The sequence below is a fragment of the Egretta garzetta genome, unplaced genomic scaffold (genome assembly GCF_000687185.1).
Source record: "Egretta garzetta isolate BGI_Z169 unplaced genomic scaffold, ASM68718v1 scaffold70, whole genome shotgun sequence".
Classification (NCBI taxonomy): Eukaryota; Metazoa; Chordata; class Aves; order Pelecaniformes; family Ardeidae; genus Egretta; species Egretta garzetta.
Window position 1 is genome coordinate 2,681,687 of NW_009258539.1, and position 16,475 is coordinate 2,698,161.

At 40.6% G+C, this 16,475-nt stretch overlaps 1 protein-coding gene across 1 annotated transcript in view; it reads left to right on the plus strand.

Moving 5' to 3' along the window:
- The first annotated feature begins 2,965 nt into the window (after positions 1–2,965).
- The window catches only part of CFAP47 (cilia and flagella associated protein 47), a 401,308-nt gene continuing 387,798 nt past the window's right edge, over positions 2,966–16,475 (plus strand). The window contains exon 1 of the mRNA XM_035901932.1: positions 2,966–3,081. Within this exon, the coding sequence (XP_035757825.1) occupies positions 2,966–3,081 (116 nt within the window). The remainder of the gene's footprint in view (positions 3,082–16,475) is intronic.

Below are 16,475 nucleotides of genomic sequence, written 5' to 3' on the forward strand. Positions count from 1 at the left end.
ATAACCTAAATATTTTTTCCTTGACCCTGAAAGTGCTCAAACCTTGTATACTTTATGTATAAGCACAAAGCATAGAATATTTTTATACACACTTCCCAAGCTGGTAATCATATTCTAGTAGTGCAGTGTATCCCTTAAGTTGGGAGGCTAACTAATTTCGGCATTAAAAGTTGTTGGCTCCAGACAATATTTCTGAAGATTTCATTGCATTTGTTAAGAAAACCATATTCTGTTAGCAGGTACGTCTCTTCTGGCTGCACTTCCTGACTACAAGTTTAATGGAAACTTGTGTGCAGCACGCACCATTAAAGGACAGAGAATCCAATGGAGGGCATGCAAGTCCAAACTGCCTTCACTTTTTTGGGCCCCTCACTACGAGAAAGATGTTGCATTGCTGGAACATGTCCAGAGGAGAGCAACCAAGCTGGTGAGGGGTCTGGAACACAAGTCATATGAGGAGTGGCTGAGGGAACTGGGGCTGTTTAGTCTGGAGAAGAGGAGGCTGAGGGGAGACCTGATCGCCCTCTACAACTGCCTGAAAGGAGGCTGTAGCCAGGTGGGGGTCAGTCTCTTCTCCCTGGTAACAGATGATAGGACGAGGGGGAATGGTCTGAAGCTGTGCCAGGGCAGGTTTAGGCTAGACATTAGGAAAAACTTCTTCACCGAAAGGGTTGTCAGTCTCTGGAATGGGCTGCCCAGGGAGGTGGTAGAGTCCTCATCCCTGGAGGTATTTAAAAGAAGGATAGATGAGGTGCTTAGGGACATGGTTTAGTGGTGGGATGGCAGGGTTAGGTTAAAGGTTGGACTCTATGATCTCGAAGGTCTTTTCCAACCAAAGTGATTCTATGATTCACTATTCTCAGTCACTGACTGTCACCTATTCTAAGAAAACACAGCACTGAGAACAAAGCATGTCCTTAGGGAAGGGATTACAAAGAGGAGGGGGAAAATAAGGATAAGGTAGAGCAGCAGCAATATTTCCCCTCACCCAGTTTCTCACTTGCTGCACTGAACACTGCAAGGCCAGCACATTCCGCTCACAACCGGGGAGGGATGCACAGTACCCAGGTAGGGATGAGGGAAGGGGCTTTTTTCATTCTGCAGTACAACTCTTAACAGGTGATGCAGCTGTTCTTTTTAGTCTTGTAATCTGTACAATTAATGAGACTTCTGGGATGTGATTTACAACCAGATGACACACAGAGCTATAAAATTTTTTAAAATTATAAGTATTTAGGTTCTTCTGGAGGTTTTTATGAAAACAGGTACATTCAAGAGACACTGCTAGCTGAAACATAAGTAGGTGATCAGTCTAAAAATAAACACCCCTCTTCTAGTCCCCAGCCCCAAACCAGGTGCAATGCAAATACTGAAACACTCCTGTGGGAGGTTTATTTAGAAGAAAAATGAAAACATTAAATAATTACACAGGAAGACAGATGATAATTATCTGACTTCCATTTATTCAAAATGTGTTATGTGCCTACCTAAAAATCCCAGTCCCACCACATTTGGCTTTTACATCATTGGAAAAAAAATATTACAGAAGACTACAATTTTGCTTATAACAATGTTTCAGAAGAACTTTTTCCCCAAGAAAAGTGCACACAAGGATTTACATGGATTCAAACACTGGAGAAATACGTTGATTTTTCTCTGAACAGAAAGCCTGTAGTTTAAGGATATGGGAGAAGCCTGTATCTATTAAGTTTGGTTTGTTTGCAACATCAAGGTTAGCCAGGGAATTCGGGTGGGAATAAAGAGGGATGGGAAACTTTGGAAACTGCTCTATCAGACAAAGATACAAAAGACTTGTCCCACTTGAGACTACATGGGACAAGGATAAATGAAATAGAGAACTGGGAAAAGAACACCACAACTCCGTTTTGTAGATGCTATCCAAACACACCATTTAAAACATTATCATTAATTTTGATTACACAAGGACCTGAAACTACAGACCAGATCATCACTATGATAAAGGTGTACTGAGCAGACTGCCATTATGTCTTGAAACCAATAAAATATATCATCACTCACAGAACTAGCATGCTGAGTACAACTCGAACACCACCCTGTTTGCAGAGAGAAGGCGGTTCCTCATGACTGCAGCCAGACAAGCCTTCACCTGGCTGAGACTGAACTCTAAGCTTCTGCCTCAACTTCATTACCCCTTCTTTAAGTTACCTAGTGGTTTTCGCTGTTTTAAAGCTGTGACAATATTCTGGCTGGTTATTCTCTGGTTACTTCCAGGCTCCTCTGGTTTAAAGACATCTCTTCCTTCCCCTCCCCTTCAAAACCAGACAAGAACAATCTCCTGACATACACATTTTGGTGAGTAGGACCTATGGGAGGAGAAGTAACAACATTCTCCCTTTGGTGAGGTAGAATTTTGGTGGGTTTCCTTGTTTTCAAGCTCGTGGGGACCATCTGGGGAGGTCCCCAGATGCCTGGAAGGCATGACTGAAAACTTAGTAACTCACACAAATCCTCAAGAGACCGTGCTTTCTGAGCAGCCTACATAGCAGCATTTCAGGCACCTCAGTCTTTGGTAAGCTACTGTCAAAAGACATTGCTTTAAGTTAGACACTATCACTATGCTTTGGGAATTCAAATTTGGAGTGTTTAACTTGACAATCCATTTAAGCGTTGACATAACAATAACCAAATCCTCTCCTTTTTCAAGTGGGAATGGTGAACAATTAAATAAAGCTTTCACAGTAGGATGTGTTTTTATCCTGGTTGTCTTTGGAAACAAAACTAATGATGCCGTGTTACTTATTCATTCTACTTTCTGATCCCCCTCCCCAATACCTTTTAAGTAAATCTGACACTGAGATTTCTTCTTCTGTGCTACCACAAGTTTTCCACAAAAATCAATGACCAAGAAGAACAGGGAAAACCCATTAATGTTCTCACTGAAGTAAAGATAGGGTTTACCAATTGCGGCAGTATCTCAGGAAGCATGGTGCCTTTGGTGGCTGCAAAACATCATCCATTTTTGCCAGCAAAAAGTAGGCAGTCAGAAAACATACATCATGCTCAGGACCAGCCACAGCCTGTACAGACCTTTGCAAGCTGGTAAGTCAAAAAAAGGTTGAAGAGGTGAGAATTGGGAAAGAGCGCAGCCAGCACATAAGAGATGTCAGAATATTGTGGTGATTTGGGTTAGTGACTGGGTCACAAGAATAAGCATGTTAGAGAATGGAGAATTCAGATTAATAAATTAGGAAAGGGCAAAAGGCAACTGAGACAGAAAACAGCTGCATTATAGCTCTGGTGCTCACTAACCTAATTACTGTTTAAGTTCCAACTTCCAAATCGAACTCAAATTGTCAGCTACTTTGATATTACCTGTTCTCACTTAGGCTCAAATAGCTGGACTCCAACTGAAGCAAGTACAGTGGTCATGAATAATTGAGTGCTGCATATTTATCTCTATACATGACTATACACACATTAGCCAGGAATGCAGAGCAATAGGAGCAAATCTGAAGAACAAAACAGTTGGTGCTGAGGACCCAACATTAACACAACTTGCACTTGTTGAGAATTTTACTTTGGGGTAGCTCTAACTTGGTTCCATGAGCTGAACACTCCCCAGCAATGGGACAGCACTAGGTATGCTCTTGGAGGGTATCTTATGGTTTACTTTCACCCAAAAGTAATTCAGTCTGAGTGCTTTGAAATGATTCTGCAATGCAAACCAAAGAACAGTAGGTGGTGATAACTGGGAATTTTGCTTCCAAAGCAGTCTTAATCTGAACCAAAACGCTACATCCAATGTGTACTGTACAACTAGGCTCAAATTAGTTAAGAAGCTGTGAGGAAGGAAGCTCTAGGTAAACAATTCCTCAGTAAAGAGCCCAAAGGTTCTTATGGGGTGACCGTGAATGTCTGGCAAACTTCCCACAGAGCTACGAAACTACTTTGACAAATTGACAAAAATAGAGGTAACGTGAGGCTCTTCCTCAAACAAGAAAGTAATTGCTGGGAAGCTGGTTAGCAGGAATACCTCCCAATCAGAACCTGTTGGGCGCATCACCCAAAAATACCAGGCTTACCTACAGTAGTGTTTGGAGGAAAAAGCAAACACCACAAACCAGCCAAACAAAAAAAAACCTCAAACCAACCCAGAAACAAAAAACCTCATCACAGTGAAAGACATTTCTGAAGTGGTCTATGTGCTTGCCTTGTCTTCAAATGCTGTGTTCTCGCTGTGGAAATTGAACACTGCTAATATGTAGGATACCACAGGGACCAATATAAGAGCTAAAAACCTAAAATATGAGAGTGTTTGCTCAGAAACACCAGAAAAAAGACATACACAGCTAATCTGCAAACCGGGACACAACTAGCCACCCCTCACATTCCTCAAAAAATTCCACGAACAAAAAAAGCACATTCCCTCCCCAAGAGTGGAAACTTGCAGACTACAAAATGAACATCCAGTTTATGATCACCATTACCACTATTTTCAGTAACTCCCTCTCAAAAATCTGTTACCAGCTTCTAAAATAATAAAGTAACACACAAAGTCAATAAACAATAAGCCAGGGAATCTACATTATGATCCTTCTGCCTTGCATTTACAGGTGGCTGAACTTTTAAACAATGTATTGATAAATTCTTATGGTATACTAGTAAAGTGACAGCTACTTATTGAACAACTGTCATGTATTTTTTTCTTTTAATTTATAGTAAGAGAAAATAATCAGTGGGCCCACTAGCTCTTTTAAAGAAAAAAAAGACCCATATGAACTGTATGAGAATTGCTGCAGCCTGTTTTTATAGCATGTTTTCACTCACAACGTCCCTAAATTAGAAGCTTTGAATGTGCACTCATTGTATTTTCCTCCCTTATTTTGTCCCCCTGTTTTCATACAAATGAAATGCTTGCACGTGTTTTGTACATTACGAACGAGCCAACTTTCATTTTGCAGTTCAGACCATCTCCTGATGCCTTACAGACAACAAACTGAGGAACATCAAATGCTGTGTTCTCGCTGTGGAAATTGAACACTGCTAATATGTAGGATACCACAGGGACCAATATAAGAGCTAAAAACCTAAAATATGAGAGTGTTTGCTCAGAAACACCAGAAAAAAGACATACACAGCTAATCTGCAAACCGGGACACAACTAGCCACCCCTCACATTCCTCAAAAAATTCCACGAACAAAAAAAGCACATTCCCTCCCTAAGAGTGGAAACTTGCAGACTACAAAATGAACATCCAGTTTATGATCACCATTACCACTATTTTCAGTAACTCCCTCTCAAAAATCTGTTACCAGCTTCTAAAATAATAAAGTAACACACAAAGTCAATAAACAATAAGCCAGGGAATCTACATTATGATCCTTCTGCCTTGCATTTACAGGTGGCTGAACTTTTAAACAATGTATTGATAAATTCTTATGGTATACTAGTAAAGTGACAACTACTTATTGAACAACTGTCATGTATTTTTTTCTTTTAATTTATAGTAAGAGAAAATAATCAGTGGGCCCACTAGCTCTTTTAAAGAAAAAAAAGACCCATATGAACTGTATGAGAATTGCTGCAGCCTGTTTTTATAGCATGTTTTCACTCACAACGTCCCTAAATTAGAAGCTTTGAATGTGCACTCATTGTATTTTCCTCCCTTATTTTGTCCCCCTGTTTTCATACAAATGAAATGCTTGCACGTGTTTTGTACATTACGAACGAGCCAACTTTCATTTTGCAGTTCAGACCATCTCCTGATGCCTTACAGACAACAAACTGAGGAACACTACTTAGAAGCTCTCAACTCCAATTGGAAACTGGATTGTATATGGATTAAAAATTACATGCTGCTTTCATTTAAAGAAAAAGAAAAAAATGGAAAAATCCTTTGTGTTTAAATAATCACTGTATAACAAACCACTCAGTTTAGAGAAGGCAGATGTTCAGCTGATACAACACAGTCTGTCTGGGTAAGTTGGTCTCTTGGCTGTGACCACAGAAGAGAAGATAAACAAATTACAGCTAACCATTATTTCTCACACCATGAGAAACAGGAGGGTACCCACTGACCTAAGCTGACATAGATGTAAATAAATCAAAGGACCTGAATTTTCATATAGTGCCTAAGTTACAGAACCTGCTGCCATAGATGCTGTGCAGGACAAAAGTAGAAATAGGTTTAAAAAACAGAAAGGACATCAATAAATGAGGGAGAGACTTGGTGATTACTATAACACAATTCTGCAGATGTATCCTCTATCCCATGAAGTTTCTGATCTACTGATAACCAGGACTCTTCCAGGGAAGGTTCACTCTGTCCATGCTCTGCTCTAAGACCCTTCCTATAGCATCTCCTGCCAGCTGCTGGCACAACACACAACATGTGCTGGTATTGTCTGGGATAGAATTAAATTTCTTCACAGTAGCTAGTATGGGGTTATGGTTTGGATTTGTGCTGGAAACTGTTGATAACACAGGGAAGTTTTTGTTATTACTGAGCAGGGCTTACACAGAGTCAAGGCCTTTTCTGCTCCTCACCCCACCCCACCAGTGAGTGGGATGAGGGTGCACAAGAGGTTGGGAGGGGACACAGCTGGGACAGCTGACCCCAACTGGCCACAGGGATACCCCACACCATATGATGTCCTGCTCAACACATAAAGCTGGGGGAAGAAGGAGGAAGGGGGGGATGTTGGGAGTGATGGCGTTTGTCTTCCCAAGTCACCGTTACGCGTGATGGAGCCCTGCTTTCCTGGGGATGGCTGAGCACCTGCCTGCCCATGGGAAGCAGGGAATGAATTCCTTGCTTTGCTTTGCTTGCGTGCACGGCTCTTGCTTTACCTATGAAACTGTCTTTATCTCAACCCACGAGTCCTCTCACTTTCACCCTTCTGGTTCTCTCCCCCCTCCCATCAGGGGGGAGGAGCGAGTGGCTTAGTTAGGAGGAGTGGGGCTTAGTTGCTGGCCGGGGTTAAACCACAACGCAACACCAGGCTGACTTTTTAGCTGATCCAGTATAGCAGTTCTTACTTATGTTCTCCAGTACGCTAAAACGGTTAACCATTTACCTTCCAACAACACTAAAACTGCTAACAGTTTAGCTTCCAACAACCTTTACGTTATTAACACCTAGTTTAGCATCTTTTGCGGTTTGTGGCCAGACATAATTTGCCAAATGTTTCAACCATTTGCTAAAGTTCAGGAGCCAGTTAATCTTCAGATTTTAGTATTACACGGTTCTGCAAAGGAAGTATGTATTATCACATACATACACAAGACACCACCTATACCTTTTATTGGTAACTACCCGGCTATGAAAGGAGGGAAGCAGTCCAGTGCCCAGGATAGAATGAGTACCTCTATCTAGTTCCTCTCCAAAGTGGTTTAAAACTGCATTATGACCAGGGGAGTAAATACCAGCACATAATAGAAATCAAGTTGATAGAGGGCAAGTGGTGTCCTTAATGGATCCTACGCACTACCTACAATCTCTCTTTTTCATTCAGCTCTAGGCCTCCCATCTACCCCCAAATCAACACATCAAAACATTCAGGATAAGCAGACAGCAGATCACAACAGCGCTGTTTGCTTTTTAAAGGCATTTATGGGTCAGGGAGGGGAGAAAAAGAAAAGAAGAAAAAAGCGTACTACCCTTACTTCCGATTATACATCCCCAGGCACGAGAGAGAAGGACTAAGCAACAGTATCTGGTACAGTCCATTCACAAGACTAGAATTTCATTGCAGGTGAAGTGTTTGCCCCCTCGGGAAAGGTTACAAGATCAAGGCTAAAAATGTACTGTTTTTCCTACTTTGAAATTCTCATAGATACTTTCTTGCATCTTAAAAACCAAAACCATGACCCAAATGTCACACGTAATACCTTAATAGATTTTCCAATAACACAAATTGGCTGTACAAAATTCAGCCTCCAACTGTATCAGTCTGTATCCAAAATTCAAGTCTTGTTTCTTTTTTTTTACAGAAAAAAAAAAAAAAAAAAAAAAAGAGACCTGACAATTCTGCACATTTGAAAAAGATGATCCTCAACTCACTGAAGTTTTTCTTGACATCGTTACAATACTGTGAAGGGTAAGTAGCAATAGCTATTTTTCATAATCAGTTTCCCTCTAAAGTACCCGTATTTTTCAAGCAGCTATAAAAAAAAAACAAAACCAGAAATATTCTAGACCTCAGAATGGACTTTTTTAGCCAAAAGAAACCTGGATAATTTTACCTTGGCATCTTTGTTTTGCATGCAATGATTTTATAACAAGCATAAGTCTACTATTTAATAAAGTTTATTTTGCTTTTCTGTGATGAGGCAAAGACGAGGCAAATACTCTGCTCTGTAAAAAAACTGCATTTACCACTTGTTTGGTAGGCCAGTGTCTTACACCTCATTTAATTTTGAAAAATTAGCCAGAAAACAATAAAAAGTAATTTCTCTAGCTTAGTTTAGCACTTCACAAAGAAATGTGCAAACAAAGCCCTCTCTTCCAAATATTTATGCATGTCAGCATGTTTTAATACAAGTTTCCACCCTGCCTGTCTTCCCCTGAAGCAAGGCACATATGACAGCATTTCAGAGCATGTTTTAATGGGATTTTCCAGTCAACCAAAAATCAAATTGCATAGAGGTGATGGAACAGTCATAACTACATATTTCATCTTATTGAATTATATGGTAACTAGGGAAAAGATAATGAGGCACAACTCCTTTACAGATTTTTATGAAGTTTTCTGTCACACTGGGAAACTGCATAAAGAGAGCGCACAGAAAGCTGTATGCCACCAGAGTCCACAGGACGGCTGCAGCCATATTCCTCAGTAAAACAGAAGGGTAAAGAGCCCTACAAACCAGAGGGGAAAAAAAAAGTAGGTATTTTCAAATACTGCTATTTCCCTCTGTCATAACACCCATGCCCATCTCCCCTCACATCAGCTTTACCTGAATTCCCAAATACATTAATATGCACACATTATGACTGCCTTTTTTACCGCATTATGCATTTTTTTCTAAGTAGGATTGGAACAAACCTACAGCTGATTTACATGTCTGGAGTATAATAAAACATGATGTTTTGGCTTCTAGCCTTGAAGAAGAGTCAAGGAATTTCTCCCTCCCTTCCGACATACCCTTTACCGGGGATCAGAGCCCCCGATGGGGGCTGATGCAGCGCTGTGCTCTGCACTACAGCTTTGCACCTCTCCCACCAGCCTCCCTCTCCTCTACCCTTTTACTCTCGAAGATGGCTGCAGAAAGAAAGTCTGAACTTCCCAGACTGCCACTGAAGCCAACCTACTGGGCAATCAGTTTTGTATCCCTCCTTAGTTACCTTATAGTCTCAGTAACACAGATTACATTTGGTGTAATGATACTGAAATCAAGTATCAACTTTTACTCTAAATGGGGACAAATCTGTAAGAATTACTAGAAATGCAAAAACTGAAAACTTCAATGGTATTTCTTTTCCAAGGGTGTTAACACAGTTTTCTTATTTTGAGATTGTTTTCCTTCAGTAAAAGGGTTTTGTGTCCACCTGGGGTTTCCTCATGTCCTCTACTCCAACAATTTTACTCACTGATCCTTTCCAGTCAACCACTAAATCCAATTAACTACTAATCAACAGTTGAAAAACCTTAAACTCATGGAAGTTTTCCTAAAGAAAGCCTGCTAGTATAGAGGATGGAGGCACTCTGAACATCGTAACTTGAGAAAAGGCTGTAAACAAATTAACATCTAATTAATATTTGTCATTTATGAGGACATAAACACCACAGTAAAGCTTTAAGTCACAGCTTATAGCTGATCAACCACACAGCATAAATCCATACGAAATGACGCTGCATGCCTTCCAGCAGTCACAGAACTACCAGTATCAGTGCATACTTAAGAAGTTTTCCACACTTTGCAGCACTGTGAAAGCACTAGAGCAGTTCCCAAAACTAAAACAATAATTCTGCTGACGGCCTCCTACTCCTTATGAAGTGTTTCAGTACAATACCCATTCTGCCTGTGAGTAAGAAGCATAAAAAAGTATGTAACCAAAACAATTCAGAAAGATTTTAGCTTTAGAAATCAGTTTTGAAAGTTGTAAGAAAAATTTTACACATATTGAAGTTCCCAACGCTGACATGCCAAATTAATGTGTCAACTTTGTGTGCAATTAACAGTATTTGAAGATATAACTAACCTTAGTTGTATCAAAAGCTTACACAGAATTAAAATAAAGTTAATGCTTGAAAATGTCATTCAGAACTGAAAGATCCTCTACAGGTTCTAGCATGTCTAACATTTGTTCTTGGAAGATATAAAGGGCGTTCCCCCTCCAATCCCAAGAAGCTGTATGCCTACTCCAGCACCTAGAGAATGTGAAGGAGGAGAGGAGTCTTCTAATGCAAACAAATATATCACTGGTATTTTTTAAACCCAGTAATTCTGTTGTTTTCATTTACATTCATAATACATTGCAGAAGTCATTACAGAACCTTCCTAGGCTTGCTGCCCACCAGCAGGTGCTACAAGTTTTGTATTTCTGGTGTAGATCACTTCATCCCCACAAAAAATTCATAGAACCATAGAGCAGCCCAGGTTGGAAGGAACCTCAAAAGATCATCTGGTCCAACCTTTTGTCAGAAAGGGAGCCTAGATGAGCTTATCCAGCAACCTGTCCAATTGCATCTTGAAAACTTCCAGTAATGGGGACTTCATCATGTCCCTGGGGAGGCTGTTCCAGTGAATGACTATTGTCACTGTAAAAAATTTCTTTCTTATATTGAGATGAAAACTTTGATGAAACCTTTGCCAAGAGTTCCTAAAGAATGGCCATAGTGAAAGTGCTTTGATACTTCTGTTTTTCTGAGACAACTGCAGTTCTGGTGAGCTTGTAGTTGGACTCTTCTTTACAGCTCGTCATAAGTGGCCTTTCCATAAAAGATTAGTTTGTTCAGCTTTCTTCTCACTTTCTGAGTTTGACCCCAAGATCTGTTCACCAGGTTCTTGTCCCTCTTAAGGGATTTCCTTATATCTTATCCCCTGAGCAGTTTGCTGCTGTTCTTCGAAGATGTCAGCAAGAAGGATACCAACACACTGCTCCTTCACTGACAGTTTCTGAGTTGGCACTTAAATCAACCCCAGCTAAAGCAGCCACCTGAGCAGGTAGTCCTGTGTACATCCCATGCCTGTCTCCAACCCCCGCCCCGCCCCATAGTCCCACTCCCTCCCTTGAGTCAACACAAGGTCAGCTTTGTAGCCCGCAAGGCTGGCTGGCCAGCCAGCCAGATGTAGTCCAGTGGAAAGCCTTTTGCATGTATGCGTGTCAGTATGCTTGGTTTAGCTTGGCTTCATTTTAAAACAAATCAGCTCCCTGGTTCAGTTGACTGCACAGCGTTAAAGAGTGCTACTGCCAGCAGAAGGGAAGTGGTCAAAATGCAAAACCTAGCAAGGATGGAGCGGAAAAGCAAGAATTCTTGTTCTCAGGCAGCAGGACATGCTTTCATCAGTTGAACTGCTGACAAAGGCACACACTCAGTTCTCCAGACTAAGCCATGCCTTTATTCACAGCTCTGATAACCAACAGTAGCAAACAGAAAAGCGAGTCTGTTTCATTTCTGATACTCAGAACTGCTCAGCCCTACTGAAATAAAATGTCAAGGACTGTGCTAATTTCAGCTGCCACAGGGGAAATCTATAGGAAGACAGGCAAGAGAGTTAGCTAATAATTCTGCTGGTGAGACCTCTTTCAACCCTTCCCCACGGCCGCGGGAATGAAGACTAGGGCCAGAAAAAAGAACAGAAAGCTATTTCTCCTCCCAGCTTTATTTAGCAAGTAGTTTGACGAGTAATACTCTGCAAATAAAAGCTGAAGAATACACACAAGGTCAGTAAATAGCACCCTGATAAACCTGGAGGTACAGGCAGGTGCAAAAGTTCACATCTGATGAAGCCACTGTTTCTAAATTCCCATAAGGTGTTTCACACCAGCGAGCTAACCAATTCACACTTTTTGAGCCAAAAAAGAAACATTCTTCAAGGCTGAGTAGTAAACATATAGAAACACAGCTAATTATAATAAATATTACACAGTTTAGACAGTTACATTAGACAGTTAATTTAGTGATAGGGATTTAATAAGGAATTACTGTGAAGTGAATCTTGAAACCGGTCCATGGCATTCATTCTTATACCACAGGAAAACAAAGAGCTCAGCAAAACAGGAACATCCAGAATGACAACAATAGCATATAAGGTCTTGGTGTAAACAAACAAAAAAAAAAAACCTCACCTACCCTAGAGTTCTGGCAAACATAGAAGTTCTGCAGTTTCAGGCAACCAAAGGAACTACTTCACCAAGATTAAGAAGCTTCCTCCTCCATTCCTACCTTTCACATGGTCTCTCTCTGAATTTTAGTATCACTTAATCATACCACTTGTTGGAGCAATCATATTGGTGCAGACTGACCACCACGTTGAAAAAATGCAAGTATGTTGAGTGGGTGATCTTAAAACATGAGATGCCAGCTTTCAGAAGTCATTTCAGAAGTGATGTGATTGCGGTGGTTGATTCAAATGCTTTAAAAGAAACACTCCACTGAGCAGGTAGGTACACAACATAATGTAATGTATAAAATGTGAGTGATCTCAAACTTCCAAGGGGCAATTGGAGGACAGTCTGTCTCTTCCCCCATGTAGACATCTACTCTCAAAAAAAATTTACACAAAACAGCATTCTTAGGTTGAAAACAGGCAACACTTCTTGTGCTATTATATTGTCCAGGAGTCTTAGCCTGGCATGCTAACTCCAATATGTTGCGCTGTGCAAATACATGTTTCCTGTCTTTTACAAGTGTATTTCTGAACAAATGCATAACTTTAATCCAAAATTAGAGATATTTTACATAATGATTATCTATCATTAAAAATAAGCAATAGCCTAAAAGATGCATAAAATAGCTTTCAACAAGTAAGTTTCCTTAGCAAGCCAAAACACATGGTGTGATTTGAGGTGGTTAGTAGGTAATCTCTTTAACTTTTGGTAGGAAGGCAAACTTTGCTCTGAAATGTAGCCGTTTTAATAATGGTATTCAGCAACCTTGATTAAAACACAGATCACTTAATAATCGGTGCCATCAAAACTGCTGGCAAAATGAGAATGGGCTAAGCGTATTTCAGACCTCGCAAATCTTATCAAATTTTACTTCACAAGAATCAGTAAAAAAAACAAAGGTAAACAAGGAAAGAGCTGGGCATTGTCAGATTAGATTTGAAAAGGTCAAATAGTTAATGATATCTGAACTCAAACACAAATAGCTGGCAGGAGAACAGATACTAGACGTTAGGTCATTTAATCCACCCCCTTGCCAGTTTTTATTGTCCTCTACTGCACATTGCGAGTGCTTTTGTTTAGAAGGTGGAAGAGGAGAGGAAGCAAGGGATGGGAGGCAAGAAAGTAGATTGTCTTTGGAGGCAGAAGCAAAAAGAAAAAAAAAAAAAACATTAAAGAAACACAAGCCAGAGAAAGACAGCATCCTGCAAACACAGCTGATTGATAGAAATTCAAGAAAAAGCAAGGCGAAAAGCATCAGAGAAGTTCAGAACTGAGCTAAGAAACTGAAAGCAAAAGGTCTTAACAGGAAGGTGCAAGAAAACAAAATTCTTGCCTACAGGAACCTGGTGTCATTTGATGAGTAAATGGGAAGAAATGTATCTCATAAAAACTTACGGGATTAATGGAAGAGGGAAGTGGAGAGGCAAAACGGCCTAGGTTTTTCCCAGCCCACATACTGGGGCTAAGTGGTACCATCCACATCTCTTGTTCCCCCACCCATCCAGCTGTTTATAAGAGCCAGGTAAGGGAAATGATCCCGGGTCAAAAGTAAGTCATATATGGTTTTGGGTTTTTTTTTCAACCTGATTAATTCTGTGATCCACCTCACCAGATGGATATGGAAAAGGTTACGCTGTTACAAGTGAGAGAGGTCACAGAGGCAGGCAGGACAAAATGATGGAAAAGACAATCACAGGAAAAGTGAGCTGTTCAAAATGACACAGCAAACAAAAATGGTTCACAATACTGTGGTCTAAAATAAGTTAGCATGGTCCTAAAGTGTACTGTATCTCGACTTTTGCCACACAATTCCTTCATGACTCTACATAAATGACTTTAAAATGCTGTTTTCAGTGTGGACACTCACTGCATGCATTTTATTTTAGGGGTGTCTTTCCCAAATTCTGAGTGTTTGATTTGCAAAAGCAGCATAGGCTTCAACCAGATATTCAATTTATTTACACCTGTGCACTTAATATAAACCAGGGCACTGAACTCAATACTCTGGAAAAAAAATCAGATCCTACCTGGACCAGATTTGGCCTCTATATTATCCTTCATTCTTCACGTGGAGTGGGAGGTTTGTTATTTCCTTCTCTTGGGAGAGTTTTGTGAATTCAGGGAGAAATTTGTTGAGTACCGAGATATTAAGGTGATAAACACAATAGAGGACACAAGGAAATTTACAATTCCATAGTCTAAGCAGAATTTGAATGCAGATTTGAGTAATGTTCAGAAAATAAGTCTTGACATCACACAACCAAAGTAATAAGGGTAAGACCAAAATGCTTCACCTCTTTAATACCTTGAGTATAACAGGATTTTTTATGCCACAAACAATATGTTATTACTAAATAGAAAACTATAGTTCAACCTAGATGTACAAAGAGGCTGCATTAAAGCCAACTAAAAAAACTTAGTTCTCCTTCACTTGTGAGTGCTTCTGGAAAAGGCAATACTAGTAGTACAGTTAGTCTAACTGTGTGTAACTACCCACTTATAACAAAAGAAAACTGATGCCACCACATTATAATCTCAACATGTGTGTGTGTTATAACCAGATGCAATGCTTTGCTGTTTGAACTAATACATTATCTTTCACAGCACTGGTTGGATGCAAATCTCTGGAAGAACTTGCGTGAGAAAGGGATAATCCACGTTTTGCCCAGGGATTTCCTGATATTTGCTAATTCCAAGAAAATGGAGATACTCGAGAATTCCAGGCTTTACCGTAATCTGTTCTGGAAAATAAACTTGTCTTGTCTAAAAGAGGTTGAAGTGAGATGGCCGAACAGATGAGTAAATAGTCTCACTCCTCTGTTTCCATGCAGTACTCTCACAGAGAAATTCCGCATCCCCTCTTCTCTGGCTTCTAATCTCACTCGCCTGGTCCAGCAAGAACTACTCTTGGAAACTCACCTTTACTGGATATGTCTACTCAGAGTGCTAGTCACCTTTTGCACTTGTAAACCTCCCCCACAACCACTTTATCAATGGCACTCCCTCTGTTCATCACAACACCCAGCATGCGCAACATTGCAGTTGCGCAATCCCTTTACACAGGCGTTTGCGTGCCTATGTGCATACATACACACATACACAGGAAAAAACAGTGCTTTTACACACATACCTATTCATTTATATATATATATAAATAAACTCTCTCCCTCTCATATCACACATCTTTCCTTGAGCTAGTGTAAGCATCTCCATGCCAGTGCAAAGAACCAGATGTGAGTACTAACTCAGTTAATAAAAAACCCCCAAACATTTAAAAGTTAGTGTGAACCTGTGGGTAATACTCCATGCCACTTCACTCCACTGCTGTACAAGGAATGGTGCCAGCACAGGGAGAAGATGGTACAGAAGGCAGAAATGAGCAGCAAGGCTGCAGAAAAATCACAACTAAGTTGTCAGGTTTTTTTTTTCCAGTGACAGCACAAGCCTATAGTAATAATAAACTTAAGGTGTTGATTTTAATCTAGAACACCAACATCTGTGTAACTGTCCCTCTTCTCACCCCAGACTTATCTATGACAATAGGGTAATGAAAACTTGAGATTCTTTCAAGTGTCTCTGCTTGCCTTTGTCTTCTTCCTTTTACTCACTGGCTTGGTTCCTCTCTGTTTTGTTCCCCACCAAGCCCAGCCACTGCTTGCTCTTCCACCCCTCAACCAACCCAACACTCAAGCCCAGTTTCAACAGCGATGACACTGAGGCTCCCTGCCCCCCTCCTGTTCCCTGTGGATATGAATAAATTGCTCCCTTGCCAGTGTTAGGCCTAGGAGGGGTCCCAGACCCCCGGCTCATGGCCTGAATACACCCTATCCATACTCAGCATCTTAAAAGCAGCAGGGACTGCCCTGGCTACTCCCCAGCTAATACAGACAGAGGCTGGGTGACCCTGCTAGAAGTGAAGAAAAGTTTTAGCAGGAATATGAAAGCTTCAGACAGTTGCGGTTTTATTTTGCCGCTCTGCGTTGGTAGTGGTGTTTTCTAAAACTTGAGAAAAAACTTTAATAGCCGCCTACTTTGGAGACAACCACTAACCCCTTTCAGAAAAGGAAGCCCGCAGGATTTTTCCTTTGTTAAACACAGTCAACACACTTTCTTCCCTGGCAGAGCTGGAAACGGCACAAACCCCCTCAGAGAAGT